Source organism: Podarcis cretensis (assembly GCF_951804945.1).
Source record: "Podarcis cretensis genome assembly, chromosome: 15".
Lineage (NCBI taxonomy): Eukaryota > Metazoa > Chordata > Lepidosauria > Squamata > Lacertidae > Podarcis > Podarcis cretensis.
In genome coordinates, this window is record NC_137185.1 from 37,142,274 (window position 1) to 37,162,029 (window position 19,756).

The 19,756-nt window shown below is 44.3% G+C and overlaps 1 protein-coding gene across 2 annotated transcripts in view; it reads right to left on the reverse strand.

The window, feature by feature from the left end:
• The window catches only part of UNC5D (unc-5 netrin receptor D), a 408,173-nt gene that overhangs the window by 65,235 nt on the left and 323,182 nt on the right, over nucleotides 1–19,756 (reverse strand). For both annotated transcript variants that reach the window (XM_079954964.1, XM_079954963.1), the window contains 2 exons: nucleotides 14,805–15,182; nucleotides 9,663–9,747 (listed from right to left, as the gene is read on the reverse strand). In XM_079954964.1, the coding sequence (XP_079811090.1) occupies nucleotides 9,663–9,747; nucleotides 14,805–15,182 (463 nt within the window). The remainder of the gene's footprint in view (nucleotides 1–9,662; nucleotides 9,748–14,804; nucleotides 15,183–19,756) is intronic.

The window sequence follows — 19,756 nt, forward strand, 5'->3', positions numbered from 1 at the left end:
CGGCCATGGCTCGTGGCTTCGCTCCACTGCAGTAGCGGTCTACTCACAGCACCACGCCACTCTCCGTACCCTCTCCGTAGCCTTTAAAAAGGCTCTTCGTGGGTCGGGGGGCGCTTGAGGTGCCCACCGAGTCACCAAGTCCGCAGGCTTCCGCGCCTGCGGTTTCTAAGGGTCCCCGCGTCGCCGTCGCGGTGAGACCCGTCTGCAACAGAGCCGATTCCCTCCAGAGCTCGGAGGGAATCCGCCATTAGCCGATCGCGCTAACCCGGAAGTCCGATAGAATCTTCTTCTGATCCCTTGAAACTAACCAGCAGAAACAAGGCTCGGATGAGAAGGTTGCTGGGAAGCATGATACTCCCTGGCCAAAATAGGAATTAATAAGAGCATGTTCAAGATCCTAGCACTGGTCCTCTCTCCATCCCTCTCTCTCTCCCTCCAAGAGAGCTGCTTTCTTGCAACCAAAGGACAGCATACAAGCACTTGGACAATTAGTCGATGTATGTTGTTCCCTCTGCTCAGCTTTTTAAAAAGTACATCATGAATGTGCATGCTGGGGGAAGCTTGCGAACATGAATTACATAGTTGGTGCTTATTTAATTACATCAGAGGAATGTTGCTTACAGCACCCCACTGCATCTTGTAAACAGTGGTAGTGTAGAGAATGGACATAATAAATCCAGTCCTCACACTGAGCTGTAAGGAGGAAATTTGTAGCAGCTGCTGGGCTACATGGGGAGGGAAAGATCAGCACTCTTTGGAGCGCTACAGGCCACTGTCTCTGAACTAAGGCTCAAACATAAAAGGGAGAGAGAATGCAATCAGTAGAAGCAACTACATAGGCTTGACAGTGGGGGGGTGGCGAACAGTGTGAGCAAGCTTACAGCAAATTGTGCAACCGGGTTCTGTCCGCTGCAAAGGAAAACATGAATTATCCTGCATTAGATTTTAAAATTCAGCCTGCACAAGGAAAACATAATCAACACAAAGCTTCCTGTTCTGCCTGCCCAAGAGTGCAGGGCACTTTGCAACAACGGCAGCAAGAATACTTATTGCAAAGTATTGGAAGACACAAGATCTACCCACCCTGGAAGAGTGGCAGATGAAGGTGATGGACTATATGGAATTAGCGGAAATGACTGGCAGAATCCGAGACCTGGGAGAAGAGTTGGTGGAAGAAGATTGGAAGAAATTTAAAGATTATTTGCAGAAATACTGTAAAATTAATGAATGTTAAAATGATGTTGGACTGAAAATAAGTGGCATTAGCAACAAAGTTAAAAAGAGTATGCAAAAATGAATTAAAAATTTGGTGAAATTATAGGGTTACAATATGTTAAGATTTAGAGTTAAGATAGATGAAAGAGGGTAAGGATTTGCTGATTTGAATATCTTAATGGGAATACAAAAAGGGGAGGTGTGAGGAAGTCAAAGAAATAAGTTAATGAGCTTAAAGTTATAAAAAATGGATTTGTTTTAACTTTCTTTTTTATTTCTCTATTTTTCTTGGTTTTTCTGTATCTTGTATTTTTGTTCAAGAGTTTTCTTCTGTTTTCTTGTTTTACTATGCATTTTTGTATTTTTGATTTTGTAAAATCTTAATAAATATTATTTAAAAAAAGAAAAAAGAGTGCAGGGCACTGGAAGTACTGCTGGTGGGTGACCCCAAAGTGTGGAAGGGAAGGGCTGAGCCGACCCAGGACCTGCTGGATTTGGAACCAACCCACCTGCCTTCACTGCCAGCAGGGACGGAGGAAGGGGGATGCAGTGAGTGCGGGTCGCCCCGGGTGACACCACTGAGGGGGGTGACAAAATGCTGGGTGCACTCACCGCGGGGCCTGCAGTGCGCCCAAGCCACACATCTCTCCTGGGAGTGATGTGGTGGCTTGAGTGTGCGCAGGCTCTGCGCTGCCCAAACGGTCCGCCCACTGCTATAGAGTGGCTGTGTGGGAGGAGGCAGGCAGACTCCAGAGGCCCCGCAGTGCGTCATGTCCCTATGGGTGGCTCGCCCCGCCCTTGCCCCACCCCTGGGCGTGCTACCCCAGGCACCCGAGTGGCTTCCTCCGGCACTGACTGCCAGGCCTGATCGCTATGCCAGCTCCAGTTTTGCGTAGCCCGAGTCAGGGGTTGTGGGACCTCTGGAACAGTGTGTGTGGGTTGCAGGGAGGAGAGGGGTGTTCATGCCACCTGGCAAACTGATAATGCTACCACTGACAGAACAATCTTCTTAGTACTTTGTTGAATCCCTCCCAGCATATTTTTGTGCTGTGATTTGAAATTGTGGCAAGCCACCCTACAGTAAGTGGTGCATAGATATTAAAAGGGCAGGATAGGAATATATATATATATGTCCAAAGTAACCTGGTGTGACCTGACTGGGGAAGAATGCCTTATGGGCTAGGCTCACCCATGTGACCAATGGAATATTAATATTACTCAGCTCCATTGTCCTTAGGGATGCCAGCATGCAGTCTCTTCTGTGGGGTTCAATCACAAGAAGGAAAGGCACAGTGAGAAAGGTAAAATTTGGTATACAGCCAGCCTCTAGAAAGGTCTGAAAAGTCTTTGTCTTCCTCCTCAAACCAGGTCATGGCAGCTGCTGGCTCATATGTGACAGCGAAGAAGCCAACACACAGATGGAACAGGATGCTGGGCTGTGTCAGACAGCAATCAAGAATGCTGGAGGATACTTTGCTTTGCATGTGGAAAGTCCCAGGTTCAATCCCCATCTCCTGCTTGAAACCCTGGAGAGTCGCTGCCAGCCAGAGTAAGCAATACTGGATTAGAGGGACCAGTGTTCTGAATTGGTATAAGGCAGCTTCCAATGTGAGATGGCTCGTCCCATTGTTTCATGTATTTATTTGCAAACTGCCTTGGGCGGGCCATTCACACCAAAAGGCAGGGTAAAAAATACCAAAGTAAATACAATAAGTCTGAAAATAGGACAATATGCCTATTTGTGGGCATTTCCAACCTTTAATAATCTTCAAATGAGGGGAGGGAATTTGCAATGGCACTCTGGAATGTTTCTGTATGATTATATGATGTAGGATATTAGTACTTCGCCATTATAATAATAGTACTAGCAGCACATGATAATACATAGATTTCAACTGGGAATGTGCAGTTCGCAGCTCATTCTCTTAATAACAATACCTTATCTCCTGGTTTGGGTCACTGGAGAGCTGTTAGAAACAGCCCAGGCCTCTTCTAGAACACCTGGCGACACGCAGCTCAGCTCCCACTCTGCTCCTGGCTGTGTTAGAGTAGCAGCAACAGCCAAGTCGAGTCTCTTGACTCATATTTCTTGGCCACCTTGCACTTGGCAGGCCACAGCTAATGAGGGTTAGGTCAACCTGATGGCAGGAGGAGGATCACAAAAGGGGCCGCATGTGGACTCCCATCGTCTGTTTCACAGGGCTGCTCTAAAGCTGAACAACAGCCTTTGCCAACTATAGCACAACACACTGACAGATCTCCCCAGGCTCAAAAAGAAGCGGGACGAGGAAGCAACCTAGTGATTTTTCACAGGTAGAAACTGTGAGAAAAACGGGAAGAAATAATAATACCAGAAACCTTTAAGAAGAAGTAAAAAGGAGAATGAAAAGCTATCAAAACTTGTTAGCTTTGGGCGGCCCACCGAGTAAAGGGAGGAAATTTTATTCCAGCTGCTATTAAATTATAGGCTGTAAAACCTATAGCTCAATTATTACACAACACACAACTAGTCCCCCTCTCTAATTTGGATCCCTATGAAAAAATACAATCAGGGTTTTTAAGGTCAATTCTCCAAACTCCCAAATGTGTCCCTAACAGAGCCCTACAATTAGAGACAGGCCAAAGTGTGACTTGCAAGACTCCAACTTGGCTGTTCCGCTTGATGCTGGCTGATAATTATCAAACAAAATGATTTTATACTGCCTTTCTCCTGAATATCTTTTAACTCTAGAACTGGAAAGGGCTAGAAGTATAATAAGAATGAATCTGGGATATAGAATACCAAAATGATCTTAACCAATCCTCTAAAATTTATAAACACTTACACGAACCTCAAAGATCACACCCAGCAAATTACTTAAGTGCACTGGACAACCCTAAACAACGCTGGGCATTTTCCAGAGCCCATTTTAATGCTCTCCCTTCAGCATTATTAGAGGGCAGATATCACGACATCCCAGTTGAACAGAGATTATGCCCATGCATCTCTGATGAGACTGAATCCATTGGGCATGTTCTTTTCTACTGCCCATTGGATTGTGATACTCGAAGAAAGCTAATCCAACCACTACTAAGGAAATTACCAGACCGCTGAGGGGAAAGCTATGTTAAATACCTTCTTGCCAACAATGATATGAATATCACCAGGCCTGTCATGAAATTCTGTTTTATGGCAATGAGGAGAAGAAGAAGAAGAAGAAGAAGAAGAAGAAGAAGAAGAAGAAGAAGAAGAAGAAGAGGAGTTTGGATTTGATATCCCGCGTTTCACTCCCTTTAAGGAGTCTCAAAGCAGCTAACATTCTCCTTTCCCTTCCTCCCCCACAACAAACACTCTGTGAGGTGAGTGGGGCTGAGAGACTTCAGAGAAGTGTGACTAGCCCAAGGTCACCCAGCAGCTGCATCTGGAGGAGTGGAGACGCGAACTCGGTTCCCCAGATTACGTGACTACCGCTCTTAACCACTACACCACACTGCATAGCTGTCAAGTGTCCCTTATTTGAAGGGACAGTCCCTTATTCCAGCGCCATGTCCCGCTGCTGTCCCTTATTGATGGATGTCCTTAAATGTCCCTTAAATGATGTCCCTTAAATTTCAAAGGAAGCAGCTCCTCTCCCTCCCTCCCTCCCTGCCGGCCAGGGAGGAGGGAGGCTCCAACTGTGTTGCTTGGCTGTGTTGCTCACCCAATAAGAAGTCTAAGAATGACTGGGGGGTGGAGCTTGCATGCCTTATGTGTGGCTAGTTAATGCAAGCTGAGGAGGTTTTTGAATGCTGGACACCATTTTGTTGCACGTGCTGCTGCAAACTTTGCAGTGCAAAGCCAGGCCGGGGAGCCATCTTAAGTTGAGGTTGCATAGGCCTTGTGGTGCATGTGATTCAGATTCTATTCAGTTGAACCTCTGGTTACAAAGTTGGTTGGACAGTGTTCTCGAAGCTACCCAGCATGAGTTTGAGCAGACTGCAGGAGGACAGGAAGACTGGAGTGCCTGGAACAGGTGAGGCTGCAGGTCCCTTATTTTGGCTGCTGGTCCCTTATTTTCAAATCTGTAAGTTGACAGCTATGCCACACTGGCTCTACACCACACTACACCACAAGACATACTGTAGTGGCAGTTGTCTGATGAATGAGCAATGACTTTAAACTTTGGATCAAAGATTTTAGTTGAAGGAGTGTTATGTTTAATGTAAATAAGTTTATAGGGAATTTCTAATTACATCCTCTTGATGATGATGAAGCGTATGTTGCTGGTATGTTGATGATGAAGCGTATGTTAATTTTGTTATCTGGTCTTTGATCACAATAAAGATTGATTGATTGATTGATTGATTGATTGATTGCTAGTCCTCAGTTTCACTGTCACATTCCTTTCATAGCAGGGGGGAGAGGGGAAATCTCCATTTTAAGGCACCAAAAAAGTTCTAGTTGAAAGTTAACTAAAGCCATGTTCATGCCATACATTATAAGCACTTAAAATAGTTATGGCTTCCTCCAAATAATTTTGGGAGCTGTTAATTTGTTAAAATTGCTGAGAGCTGTTAGGCCCTTACAGAGCTATGATTCCCACAATCCCCTGAGAAGAGGGTTTGGTTGTTAAACCACCCTAGGAATTCTAGGAGTTTCAAAAATTATGGTTTATTGCAGTAGCTAGGATATATAATTGCTGCTCTTTATATTATTACACTGTATATGAAGTGCATGTATTTTTATATTGTCTTTGTTGTTCTTCACTGCAAGCCTCTACAAGTGCTATTTTGGTAGAAATGCAGGCTATAAATATTAATTCAAATACAATCTTACTTGGGGGCTTGAATTGAAGGCATAATGATGGTGGTGGAAAGAGTATTAGTGAAAATAGAAGGAGAAGCAATGGTTGATCTAGCTTTGAAACTCCTTGGCACTCCCCCATCCTTCTTCCCCATTACACTAGGAAAGTAACAGCCACCTCCTTTCCCCACCTACTCATTCTTCTGGAAACCTAAGTCCATCCCTGGGGGTGGAGATTAACCATCCCTACCTCCATCAGAAAATGGAGTAAACAAAATATCCCTCTGTATTTCCTGTGTATAAGGGTAAATCGTGTCCTCCCTAAAAGAGGGCATGTGTTGCGGTGAGACCTGGAGACTGACCTCCTGGTCGTGGGTGGGTATACTGGATAGCCACAACACCCAAATGGTAGGTCCCTTGTTGCTGGGTTTAATCAGGCCAATGGGGTGGAGTCAAAACGGATCGAGAGACCTATATATGCACGTGACCCAGAGCTTCCTCTTTTGGCTCATGCATCGGAACACCCGCCCACCTGTTCTTACTTTTAGGGCATTTTGTGATTGACCTCGCTATGCCGTCATGTGTCATCTGTCGTTGGGACAGGGGCACGGCAGGAATTTTCCCCACTTGTCTTATTGGCCGTTGCCATTTGGGTTTCGCCTGCAAATTGTCACAACTTGTAAGGTTGCGAATAGGCACTGGTTCAGGTGATAGGGATGGGAGAATTTTCTTACTATCCCTATGTTTTGTTTTGTTTTGTTTTTTATTAAAGATTTTCTTGATTTACAGAAGTATGTGTAATGTCTCTCGTCTTTTTCCATGTAACATTTTTACAAATCAGTTTCATTTGTTGAGACTTTAGGAAGAAAAGGGGTGGGGTGGGGAAGATGGGTGGGGGTGAGGTCAGGTGGCAATGTTTCCATTTTGCTTAACGTACCGTATTTTTTGCCCCACAGGGCACGCCGGCCCATAAGGCACACCTAGTTTTTTGGGGGGGAAATAAAGAAAAAAAATTATTTCCCCCCCAAGGCACGAGGCTGGGGTGGGGGAAGCCCGAGCTTCCCCCGACCCCAGCCCCCAGAACAGGCTGCTCTCTGCAAGCCGTGGGAGCTCTCCAGCGGCTTGCACAGAGCTACCCGAAGCCCCGGCACGACTGCTCAGCGCACTGGGACTTCAGGATAAGAGGCAGCGCTGCGCAAGTTGGGGGAGCCCTCCTGCGGCTTGCGCAGAGCTACCCGAAGCCCCGGCGCAACTGCTGAGCGTGCCGGGGCTTCGGGATAAGAGGCAGCGCTGCACAAGCCAGGGGAGCCATCCCACGGCTTGCGCAGAGCTACCCGAAGCCCCGGCGCCACAGCTCAGCGCGCCAGGGCTTCGGGATGCAGGCAGCTCTGCGCAAGCTGGGGGAGCCCGTGGGGAACTCCCACGGGCTCCCATGGCTTGCGGATAGCTTCCTGAAGCCTGGAGAGGGAGAGGGGTCGGTGCACACCGACCCCTCTCGCTCTCCAGGCTTCAGCGAAAGCCTGCATTCACCCCATAGGACGCACACACATTTCCCCTTCATTTTTGGAGGGGGAAAAGTGCATCCTATAGGGCAAAAAATATGGTATGTAGGGTTTGGTGTCAGCGTTGGTCGTGCAGGTTCTCTGCTGTTTACTTGTTTCCTTTGGTGGTGAGAGAGGTTGGGATTGGCCTAGGGTGTGGTTGTTTGTTTGTGATTGGCTGTGGTGATCTTTGTTTTCATGTGTGAGTGGGGTGGGTGTTTTGGATCAGGTTAGCCATATTGATTTGTATGCTGTTGGATTATTGTCATTGTCTTGTTGGGCTGCTCGCTATCCCTATTTGAAGGGTATTCCGTTAAAGGAATCCAGGGACTCAACTTGGTTTGGTCAACCCCCGAGAGGGGGTTGTGCCCGTGCCTGAGTCCAGGGGAGCATCTGGGGAGTGAACAGAGTCTGTTCCTGGGCTTTTCACCTACCTCAGATGCTCACCCTTAGCTGACCTATGCTGGAGCCCTGGGTCAGCGCTATCTGCAAGGGTACAGGGATCTAGCTGAACCAGAGCCTATGCAACCACTTTTCTGTAATCAATAAAGTTGTGGCCTAAATTCTGCCAAAAACCAAAACTAAAATTTGAAAATATGTGTTTATTTAGGGGGGAGGTCTCTGGGTCTGAACACGCAAAATGACCGGCACCAAATATACTGTGGTTAACAGGCTATGCAGGGATATTTGTAAATGCATATATTTCCAGTGAAATTGTGTGAGCCTCTCCATATGTATGTGATTAAACCACAGCTCTTTAATCTATAATGCCTGCAGAAAGGAAAGTGGTGCCCCTTCTGGTGTTGTTAGACTCCAATCAGCTCCAACCAGCATAGCCAAGGATCAGGGATGATGGCAGTTGAAGTCTAATAACACCTGGTAGACACAACTTTAAGTAGCCCTAATTTAGAGCATACTATAGAGACTACTCTATAGAGGAGGAATTGAACTGATTTTTTTTTAAAAAGTTCAATTTCTAGTTATATATACCCTTCTTCTTTTGAGCAGCAATATATTTGTAAATCAATGGAAATTATGCAGTTACTTCAATTACTCCCCCTTTCTTCTAGAACAGTGACAGTGAGGCATCTAATCATAAGCCTGCATTTTTATTAAAGCTTATATGTTTAATCAGGGCTTGTATTTTAAGAATGAGCTTAAAAATGTTCTGTTTTATGCCAGGCAGAAGACCAGCTGCCTAAAAACCTTGGCAAGATGTTTTTACTCCTAGACAAGGGCCCCCCCTGATTTATAGCAGAAAACAACTATAAATATAATTATGCAAAGGATTTAAGAAATGCTAGATTCTTATTTCATATAGTTGTAAGAGTTGTAACTATCCTGAAATTAAGTCAGCCACCAGCCCCCCTTGCCAGACAGAAGACGCCAATCGAGCACTCCTGATATATGGTTGTCAGGCCTTTTGTTTAGAAACCTTCAAATGAAGGAGATCTCTCAATGTTAATGTGAACTCAATCCTTGACATATGCATAAGATAAAAATTCAAGATTAATTATCTGTTTTGGAAGGCAATAGGGCAAGGAGGGCAAGAGGTGAGCTGGTAATTAAGATTCCTTGTTGAGACACATGTAAGATATATTACTACTTATTTGTCATTTATAGATAGAAGAATATATAGCTTTTTGATTTCCATAAAAGGCAAGAGGAAATGGGTGTATCTTTTGTGATTGGTTCTAGCAAACAGCCAATAGGAATTTTAACCAGGCTGATTGGACAGAGGCAGCCACAGGAGGAGCAAGGGGGCTGGATTAAGGAAATATAAGTGCTGGCCAGAATGGCAAGAGGCCAGGCCAGAGCTTGGTAACCATATACCACTGTGCCTCATATTTATTTGTCTGACAAATAAATTACTATTTTAATTTCTCTATTGCTGCGTTGAATATTTCATTCCAGCTAAGCGTTAACCACAAGCAGGGTGCTACAACAGGGAACCTCTGGTCCTCCAGTTCTTGATGGACTCCAACTCCTATCAACACCAACTATTGGTTATGTTGACTGGGGCTGATTAGGGTTGGGTTCCAGTTGCCTTGGTGGTGTGGGAAGAGGGTCCCCATTCCTGTTCTATAAGTTGGCGTTTAACAGTTTTGATGAGCATATGTGCATCATTTTTGCTCCTGTCTTACCTCGCTTCATCTTGGTTGATGGCAAGGTAGATCTCCCAAGATGCTTCTTCGGGGATGGCTCCATGTGGAATCAGCAGGCTAACTCCTGTAACAAAGTAAGAACAAAAGATACTAGGGGCGTATCAAATCTCTGCTGGAATTGAGTCGTAGCTTAAGAAGAGCGTTAGCCTAATGGAACATACTGGCGAGACGAATCTTTGTCATCACCTGAACAGTGTGGTATAGATCACATTCCAATTTACAGTTATACTGTGATTTTGGTACTACAATCTCTCTTCAAGGTCATTGTTAAAATGAGGTTTCTATTGTGTGAAGTATTTAGAAAATGAAAGAGAGATTGCTTTGGAGAAGGGCTATGGGCTCATAGGTACAGCACATGCATTTCATGCAGAAAGGTCCAAGATAAATCCTTGGTATCTCCAGGTACACCTGTATGGAATCATGGAGAGCTGCTACCATTCAGTGTGGACTGTTCTGATCTACATGGACCAATGGTCTGACTCTGTACAAGAGTCAGTCAATATTTCACTCCAGTACTTACCTACCCACCAACCTCCAAAATGTCCTTCAATACAACCCCAGCCTCTATAGAAAGTTTTTCATAACGTTTAGAATCATGTTTGTTATAATGTGGTCCATACATCAGTGAGGGCACAGCTGGGTCCCAAACAATGTCAGCATGTTTTAAATAGTGGCAGCAAGAAGAGAAAATACACAAATGGAGGAAACACCCCAAGGTGTAAGAAACCTAAAACCAGGCAGAGCAGCAGCTCTGAAAAGAGGTACATAAGAGGACATAAGATAAACATAAGACAAATTCTTATGTCTGAATCATCTCCTTCTCTGCCCTCCCCCGCCCCAAGAAGGGTACTTGAAGAACCATTGTGAAAAAGCAGTGACAAAGGGTGAAGTTTTAAGAGCTAGGTGTCATTCATCTGAGAGGTCTTAAAGAATTCAGATGTGAAGTGACTGACCTTTTGTATAAAATATGTAGTATTGCTAAAATGTTAATCATCCTTTGGAATGTAGCCAACAGAACACATTCCAAAAAGAGTTCCAGTAAATTACAATCCTGTCAACTTTACATCCATCCTGCACAGATCAATGGACATTCTTCTTCATATCCATCAAATTTTACATGCAAATAGTTCACCAGGATATATTCTGATTGTTCTCTTGAAACCTTTAAATTCATTCAGTGCCAACGTTTCATCATTATATTTTCATTGTTATGATGACTACAGCTACAGCCTTGGCTTCCTGAATCAAGGAACTCATTGATAGCTGATGGCATTTCTCAACAAAATAAACTCAGCACCTGTCTGAAATGTAAATATTCCACTGTGAGCTGTTATGTACCTAGAATGCTGTGGAATGAGATTTTTGCAAACATTTGATGGTGGCAGCAGAGGTGGAGGTAGGTTTAATTGCATGTTAAGACTCTCTTCCAAATTGTATATTATGGTTCAGAGACAGGAGGAAATGTACAGCCCTTCACGTGCCACTCCTCCAGAGGCCATGTGACAGTAGGGGGAAATGGTTGAAACAAGGGTCTACTTTCCAGCTATGGAAAAGGCATCCACCTGCACCCATCTCTCCATCCTTCATCTAGGCAAGCAAAAGGCATTATTGCAGTTCAAGGAAACATTCCAGCTAGCCAAAAGCACTCAAGGACGACATGGGGCAGGACAGCTATGGAGACAGCCTGGGAATAGGGGGAGTGGCCTAGGAAGGGGGCGTGACCTGGGAAGAGTGCTGAGGGCCAGACAGAGATTTCGGAAGGGCTGGATTCAGCGCCTAGGCCTGACATTTCTTGGGGTTGAAATTTTGATACAGTGGTGCCTCGCAAGACGAAAATAATCCGTTCCGCAAGTCTCTTCGTCTTGCGGTTTTTTCGTCTTGCGAAGCAAGCCCATTAGCGGCTTAGGGGATTAGCGCTATCAGCAGCTTAGGGGCTTAGCGGATCAGCTGTTAAGCGGCTTAGCGGATCAGCTGTTAAGCGGCTTAGCGGATCAGCGGATCAGCTGATAAGCAGCTTAGCGGCTTAGAAAAAGGGGGGGAAGGGGGAAAAAAACGCAGGAACTCGCAAGACATTTTCATCTTGCGAAGCAAGCCCATAGGAAATTCGTTTTGCGAAGCACCTCCAAAACGGAAAACCCTTTCGTCTAGTGGGTTTTCCGTCTTGCGAAGCATTCGTCTTGCGGGGCACCACTGTATTTAGAAATGGTTGATAACACGGCACTCTACCACTGTTACAAATCTTTTTTAAATATAAAATAATGTTTTCTTTTCTTTTCTTTCCACCAAACCTCATGGGAAGTATCTCTGTGTGCTGCCATCTTTAGCACATAGCACTCAAAGGAACTGAGAGATGTATGCCTGGATTGTTACAACTTGTAGAAGTCAGTTGGCCCATCACCTATTCGGCTTGGGCCCACCATCTGTTGTTGATAGGATGCCACACTTTGGTCAGTGTAATCGGCAGAGAATGCACAGTTCCAGCAGAATCTTCCAGCTAAAAATCAGGGTTTTCCTGTTTTCCAGTAGTCAGCCTTTTCCAGAATTCCCAGTCAATAAATCTCCTTTCCCACTCAGTTCAGCTTCGAGTATAAAGCGTTTATTGTCTCCATGGCACAAGACAAGCCTAAACACACTGGCTAGATAAACTTTAAGAGATGCTGGTACATCATGAACTGATCTCCTATAATACAGCTCTTCTGGTCTTAGAAGTAAATCTTGTAAAGGTGCAAGTATAAAGAGAAATCCACTAGCACTTTATCATGCTAGCTCACCATGCTACGCTGAACCATACAACATGTAACCTTCAACCGTGATGATACCTTGCACTCAGTGGTGGAGCTTCATGTTCTGGCACCAGGGGGTGGAGAGCAGATGGGGGCAGGACTGGCGCACGTCCTGGGGGGCGTGACGTGCCACCCGCAGGAGCGTGTCGCGTGTCCTGGGGATGTGATGCGCCGCCCGCAGGGGTGTGGCATGCGTCCTGGGGGCATGGCGCCCAGCGTGGGTGGGAGGGCAACTGCGATGGCACCCCACCGGGACAATGCTGATGGGGGCGGTGCCCCCCCCCACTCCTCTTCCTCTGCCACTGCTTGCACTAAGTGTGAATGCTTCATATTTCTCCCAATGCTGCTGAATGCAGCCTCAGACAATTCTTCAGACAAAGGGAGAGTGGAAAGCCCTGGTCTGTTTCTAAGTCCAGCTGGTGTGTTAATTCTAAGCAGAATCCAGATATGGGGATAGGCCGTTCAAGACATGGACTTAGTGCAATTTCACCCATTTTTCCAAATTACGCCAACATGGATACATTGATGAAATGCAATAAAATGAAACCGAATCTTCCCCATAGCCAAAGAAGGACAGAACCCTAACTGAAAAGGGGCACCTTCTGCCGTCAATAGTGTATAAAATAAGGGTATAATACTGTATATCTGAAACACACTTAAATTCATGCTAAACTGCTGGTATTAATAAGTGCAGGCACGTGATAAAATGTTGTAAAGGATTTATATGTAAAACCTTAAATATGTAAACAAAAAAACAATTTTTAAAAGAAGTGGGTTAATATGGGGGTAGCAGACATGTTGCCCTCGAGATGGTTGTAACTCCAACTCCTTTCAGCTCCAACTAGTATGACAAAAGATCAGGGCTGATGGGAGCTGTAGTTCGTAACTCCTGGAGGGCGCCATGTTGGCCACCCCTAGGCTAATGTAATTCGGTTCCACGTGGCAGTGGAAAACTTTAGTTTTCAAAACTTTGCTGGCCTCATCCTCTGAGCATAGTTCATCTCAACTATTTGATCAAGTACACCAAGGGAATTTATTGGAATGGATCAATTATGCTGAGCGGAAAAATAATTGTGAGAGAATTCTACATTTTGAAGTGGACCTAAATAGTGGTATAATTATAATCTGGCAAGTTTAGCAGCTCAGGAATAAATTCTATCCACGCTCCATTTAAGACTTATGGCTGTACATGACTGAAACCTAGTAAATATTGAGAGAGGACCAAATTATATATGAGATTAATCATCATCGTATCTGTGAGCAATGTTCCATTTGAATATCAATATTTTTTTATTTTTAAAAAGCACTGAATGTTCTGCATTCCAAAGTAAACACAAATGCTAGATGGGAGCCTTTGTTCATGCAAAGAGCAGCAGAGGTTGGTGGGGAAGGAGGACAGTTGTTTCCTCCTGGTGCTTGGAAGCCCTGCACTTCATTGGAGCAAGGCAGTGGTGCTGAAATCAGAGGAGTCCTGAAGTGTTGACCATACCTGAAAAGCTCCTCCCTGCCTGTTACAGCTCTCTCTCCCAATGACCAATGAGGGCAGTGTCCCTGTTGAAAGGATACCCTGTATCCCATCACCCTTATGAGCCCCTGTAGGCAAAGAGTAGGCAGCAGCATATCCAAATGGAAAGCCAGAGCCAGAGGTTTAGTGGGTGGCGCTGTGGGTTAAACCACAGAGCCTAGGGCTTGCCGATCAGAAGGTTGGCAGTTCGAATCCCCGCGACGGGGTGAGCTCCCATTGCTCGGTCCCTGCTCCTGCCAACCTAGCAGTTTGAAAGCACGAGGTACAAGTAGATAAATAGGTCCTGCTCCGGCAGGAAGGTATACGGCGTTTCCGTGTGCTGCTCTGGTTTGCCAGAAGCGGCTTAGTCATGCTGGCCACATGACCCGGAAGCTGTACACTGGCTCCCTCGGCCAATAAAGCGAGATGAGCGCCGCATCCCCAGAGTCGGTCACGACTGGACCTAACGGTCAGGGGTCCCTTTACCTTTACCTTTAAGTACCCTGATTGACTCACTAGACAGCCCCTTGTAAGGGAGGGTTTAAAGCCTTGTGGCAGGAACTGGGTCAGTGTTAGAAGGAGAATGCTGTTCAGTATGAGGTCTGGGTCTAATCCAATGTGGCTTTTCTTGTGTTTTCTTGTGAGTGTTCGCCATTGGTCCTTAGGGTATCTTTACCAAGTTGTCAGCTGGTAACAGCAAGCAAGAGTTCATATGTCACAAGCCCCACTGAGAGAACTTGCTATGACAGCACATTTTAAAGAGAACGAGAGAAAGGTTTACCCCAACACTTAATAATGCATTTCAAAACACGTTCACACTTTGCAGCAACCCACCTGTGTTTGGGATTCCTAAACGTCCTCCCAGGTGGCCAAAGATACCCGTGGCCCTCATCTCACTTCTTTTGGAGAGCGATGAGAGATTCTGAATGTATGCAGCTTTGTTTTTTGCATGTATGGGATGGAAGGTCCTGTTACTGTCATGTGGAAATGTCCCAGAATGTGTTTTTCCGTGGTACTCTGATCGTTCGGTCACACCCAAAGAAACCATAAATGAACTCTGAACTTTGACCTTAATGTCTGTCAAAGGGTTGAAGAGAGATGATTCGGTCATAAGCTCCTTGTCGATGGGGTCTTGAAGGCAAATGGGTCCACTGTAGGTTCTACTCACGGTCAGGTCAGGCTGCATGGATGAGTTCAAAAGCAAGGAGTTACCTGATGGAAGGAAATCAATCGGGCAATTGGTTATCATTGTTATGTACAACAGACAGTGTTGTGTGTATAGCTTTGTCTACAGAATTGCCTGGTTCAGGGATGGGAAACCTGTAGCCCTCCATGTATCGTTGGCTTTCCATCATCCTAGTCATGCTGGCTGGGGCTGATGGGAATTGGTGTCCAAATACATCTGGAGGGCTGCAGGTTCCTCACCCTGACTTAATTCAACATCTGGAGAACCCAAGGTTCCCCTTCCCTGGCCTAGTTCTTAATGAGGTGGTAAACCATTGTTTGGTCAAGACTACTTTAGCCTACAGACAAAGGAGTTGTTCCAGCCCTTTGATCATTTTGGTTGCCCTTTTCTGAACATTTTACAGCTTTATAATATCATTTTTGAGAACTATGCCCCAACCAGAACTATGCAAAATGTTCCAGATGTGATTTCACCATCTATTTATATAATAGAATTATTATAATATTGGCCATTTCATTTTAACTCCATTTCCTAATGGAGGAATATATTTTGCATTAAAACGCCCACACCCAGCTGTGGCACATTTTCATTGAGCCAGCCACCATGACCTAAAGTTCCTGGTCCATCGTTGCTAGTTCTACCCCATTAGTATATATGTGAAATATCTATATTCTGTATGTACAGTATTGTATGCACAGTATTACCTGCCCTAATGAGTATTACTATACACAGTTATGATTTTTAATGCATTCACTCATGCACTTTAAGCATTTTATAAGCACCTTCATATGAAAATTGCATTTCATCCAAATCAATGCTGAAAACTGAAGACATCAACAGACAAGTTAAAATTAAAAATCCCAGAAGGTGAACTATTTCATATTGGCAACAAATAATCAATACATTTGCTGCTGCGTCACTGGAGCACCATTTCTGTTCTCATCCTGAAGCAAAGTTCTTAACCTGAAGCACTATTTCTGGGTTAGCGGAGTCTGTAACCTGAAGCGTATGTAACCTTCAGCATATGTAACTCGAGGTACCACTGTACTGTAAATTCAGTTGAGAGAAACTGACTGCCGTAGGGGTCAAAAAGTTGGTTAAGTAGATGATGAACTCTCTACCCATGCTGGGTTTAGGGGTTCAGCTCTCTCATCCATCTCACCAAGAGAATGGTTAGGGTTAATTTAACCCCCAGGTGGAATGTGCTGTAAAATGGCTGCCTGCACCAACCCTTTGCACAGGGTGATTCAAAATATCTGAAACCTCCCCATTATCTAGTCCCAGATCCTGTGTTCAGGATCTCTAGCGGTTTCCAATGTGGGAAACCAAAGGGACATTTTGTTTGGATTTTCTGAAGTACAGAGGCTGAAAACAATGGGGACTAACACCCCTTCAAAATAAAAACATTCGGATTTTCCAAAATACTCCTTTAAGATCAGGATGACAGTCAGGATTAATATGGTGAACCCCTACATGGCCAGCTAAGTTCAGGATCAACTTAAAACACCACCCGTAGAATCATCTACATTTAGCAGATGTATCAGTGAGCCTACTTCCGTTCCCCCTCTCCTCTGGCTTGGCCAGTAGGAGAATGTAAAGATCACTTCATAAAGTAACAGTGCAATTGCCAAGGACAAAATGTGGCTAATTGAACTATGGGTTATTGTAGGAAATTAGGACCAAGCCACTGCTGATGATATCCTTTTTAGCAAACCACTGTTTAAACAAACAAAAGTTCCTAGCTTAGACATAATAAGAAATCTTCTACCAGCAGTGCTGGAAGATGAGAGGGAAGCAGGGAATGCATGAACCCAAGGCTTGTTGCTGCTCTTCGCGTATTGCTACACTATGGTTTGGAATGATTCACAGAAATAACAGAATTGCTTATTTTATAGTAACAGCGAATAACGTGCTTTGACAAGTATTTGAATAATTTCCATAATCACTTTCTTTATTTTTGCTCACAATGAAACTCACAGGAAAATAGTTATGTCGTTCCTACCTTTTGTTTTCTGTTTTTAGCCTCTCATCAAAAGTGTTTTTCCCCCTACCCCCAAATACTTACATTGCTTTGTTTTAAAAGAATCTGGTTACACACACACACACACACACACACACACACACACACACACACGTTTATTGGCATTGTCATATAATATCCACTACAGTTTCTCATAACAAAATCAGCAGTGATCCCACCCCAGAATAACATAATTAGCTGGGGGGAGATCATGCTCGTTGTTTATTCATTAGTGATGTGAAAGACTCCTATTTTCTGACTCAGACATATGAATTTGAGTAGCTCATGATGCTTAAGTTAAAATGCAAGATGATTTTAATGGCCCAGCAGCCCCCCATTCCTTGGCTTTGATTTTAAACTGAGCCAGAGAATAATCTACCCTCTTTTCCTATCTTGTTCTTTCCCACATGGCCAACTCCATCCCTACTTTTCTTCCTTGCTGTTCTTGCAGCTGTGGAACCTGAGAGGCAGATATTGATCTTCCTCCTCCTCTATCTGACACCTAGTGTGCTGTTTTGACGTGCCTGGCTCATTGGGGGATTTTGAGGGAAGAATTGGACCCTGTCAAGCTCGTGATACATCAGTAGCCTTGGGAAAATAACATTGCCCAGAGCTCCTTGTGCCTGTCATACAGTTACAGCACCATGCCAGGCATCGGAGAGGCAAGGAAGAGACATTCTTTAATCCTACTGCCGCCATCACGGCAGCGGGTGGGAGGGACCCAGGCAGGCAGGCATGTGGGTGGGGGGATTGTAGGTGGGATCTGGTGGGACTCTGTTGCACTCCTGATAACGTCATCAGGGACATAATGTGGTCCAAATTAGTCTCAGTTAAATCAAGCTATTTTCTGAGGCTTTGGTTAGATTCCCCCCTCCCCCAAGTCCAGTTTCCAAACATCACTGGGTGAATTCTTTGCATAATCAATATTCAGTTGTGTCCAACGATCCTTTGTTGAGGTGTTGTGTATACTTTCTTGAGCACTGTAATGTCAAAGAGAGTATTCACTGCTGCCTGGCTTCAGACCTTACCATAAGCACCTAGTCGGTCACTGTGAGAAAAGGATGCTAAACTAGACGGGGACTTCGCCTGATCCAGAAGCACGCTTATGATTCCTGCCCCCACATGCCTTATGGTTAAGAATACTTTCATCTAACTTTTGTGCGACAACTTCAGTCCCCTGCCAGCACTTTTTCATATTTCATAAATTCTACCTACCCCCCTAACAACAAGGTTTATTGTTCTATATATATCCTTAAGCTTTTGCCTGTAGCTAATTTCTACAATTCCCACATGGACTGCCCTCTTATAGTTTACTTTGAACCCTTCTGAGCTTATGCTGTTTTCTATGTTTTTCATTTCCTAATGTGTTGTTAAATTTCAGTTTAAAAAATAAAAATAAAACAAGCAGTGAAAGGTAGTTAACAATCTTATTATGGGAGATCTTTGGCCCAGTGAATGCTGAGGAAATTGAAGAATTGGAGACCTAGATTTTTAGGTGGGTTATTGATTTTTTCATGTGTGTGTGTGTGTTCCAGTGCCTTCATTTTTCATTGTCTTAATACTTGGGGGAATTCTATAAAGAAGAGACAAATATTCAGGAAATTCTGAAGCCCTGCTATTTGGTCTCCAAGCTCTTTTAAGGTGATTTACACCTATGCCTTTACCCACCTTTAAATCAGCTGCTCAAACTTTATAGAAAATTAACTTCATGCACCAAGAAGTCTCTTTGAAAGACTACTGATTTTGCGGTGGGTGGGTGGGTGTGGCAGGCTATTAAAATCATAGCCCCATCTCATTGCAGGTAAGCAATTCCCTCCAAAATTTTAAATTTCATGCTTTGTTCTGTCCTATTTCCATTCAGAATGATAGGTATCATTTGCAAACAGCATTCAAATGCTAGAGCTGGACTGATTAATAACTGAAGAAGAATATGCAATTTTCCAACCAAATAATATGCACAAAAATGCATATATTTGGGTGAAAGTGTGTCTAAAAAAATGCATCTGTTAGTGGAAACAAGATATAAAATACATTATTATACTATAGGAAAATGCCTGCAAAAATGTATTGGGGGGGGGGGGAATGCCCTAAAACAACAATGCATTTTGATGAGGACTTCTTTGAAAATAAATACATCTCAAACTGATACAGAAATCAGAGAACTGAATTGAAGACCGGAAATATTAGAAAATAAGAGAAACCCAAATTGACCCCTGTCCACCCCTTGTTGCCAGTGATTGTATGCTGTTTCATCCTACATTCATGTACACAAGCTGGATTTCCTGTGAGATAGCAGCTGCTGGCCGTGTGTCTTACAAGTGTCAACAACCAAATTCTGCCTCCTCATGGTTTCAGAACCCTGTAGCTTATGGTTATCAGACAGTCCTTGGATTTGCAAATCTGTTCCTGGACAAAGTACGTCCCCGGAATGTCCCTGGATTTCATTTAATGTCCCCGGATTTATATTTTAAGTCTTGTAATTTATTAGTAGGGAATGAATATTGTGTGATTGATTCAACGGCACAAGACACATCATATGGGGACTTCTGGCGAGGCAAAATGGCAGGCGCCACGGCAGCG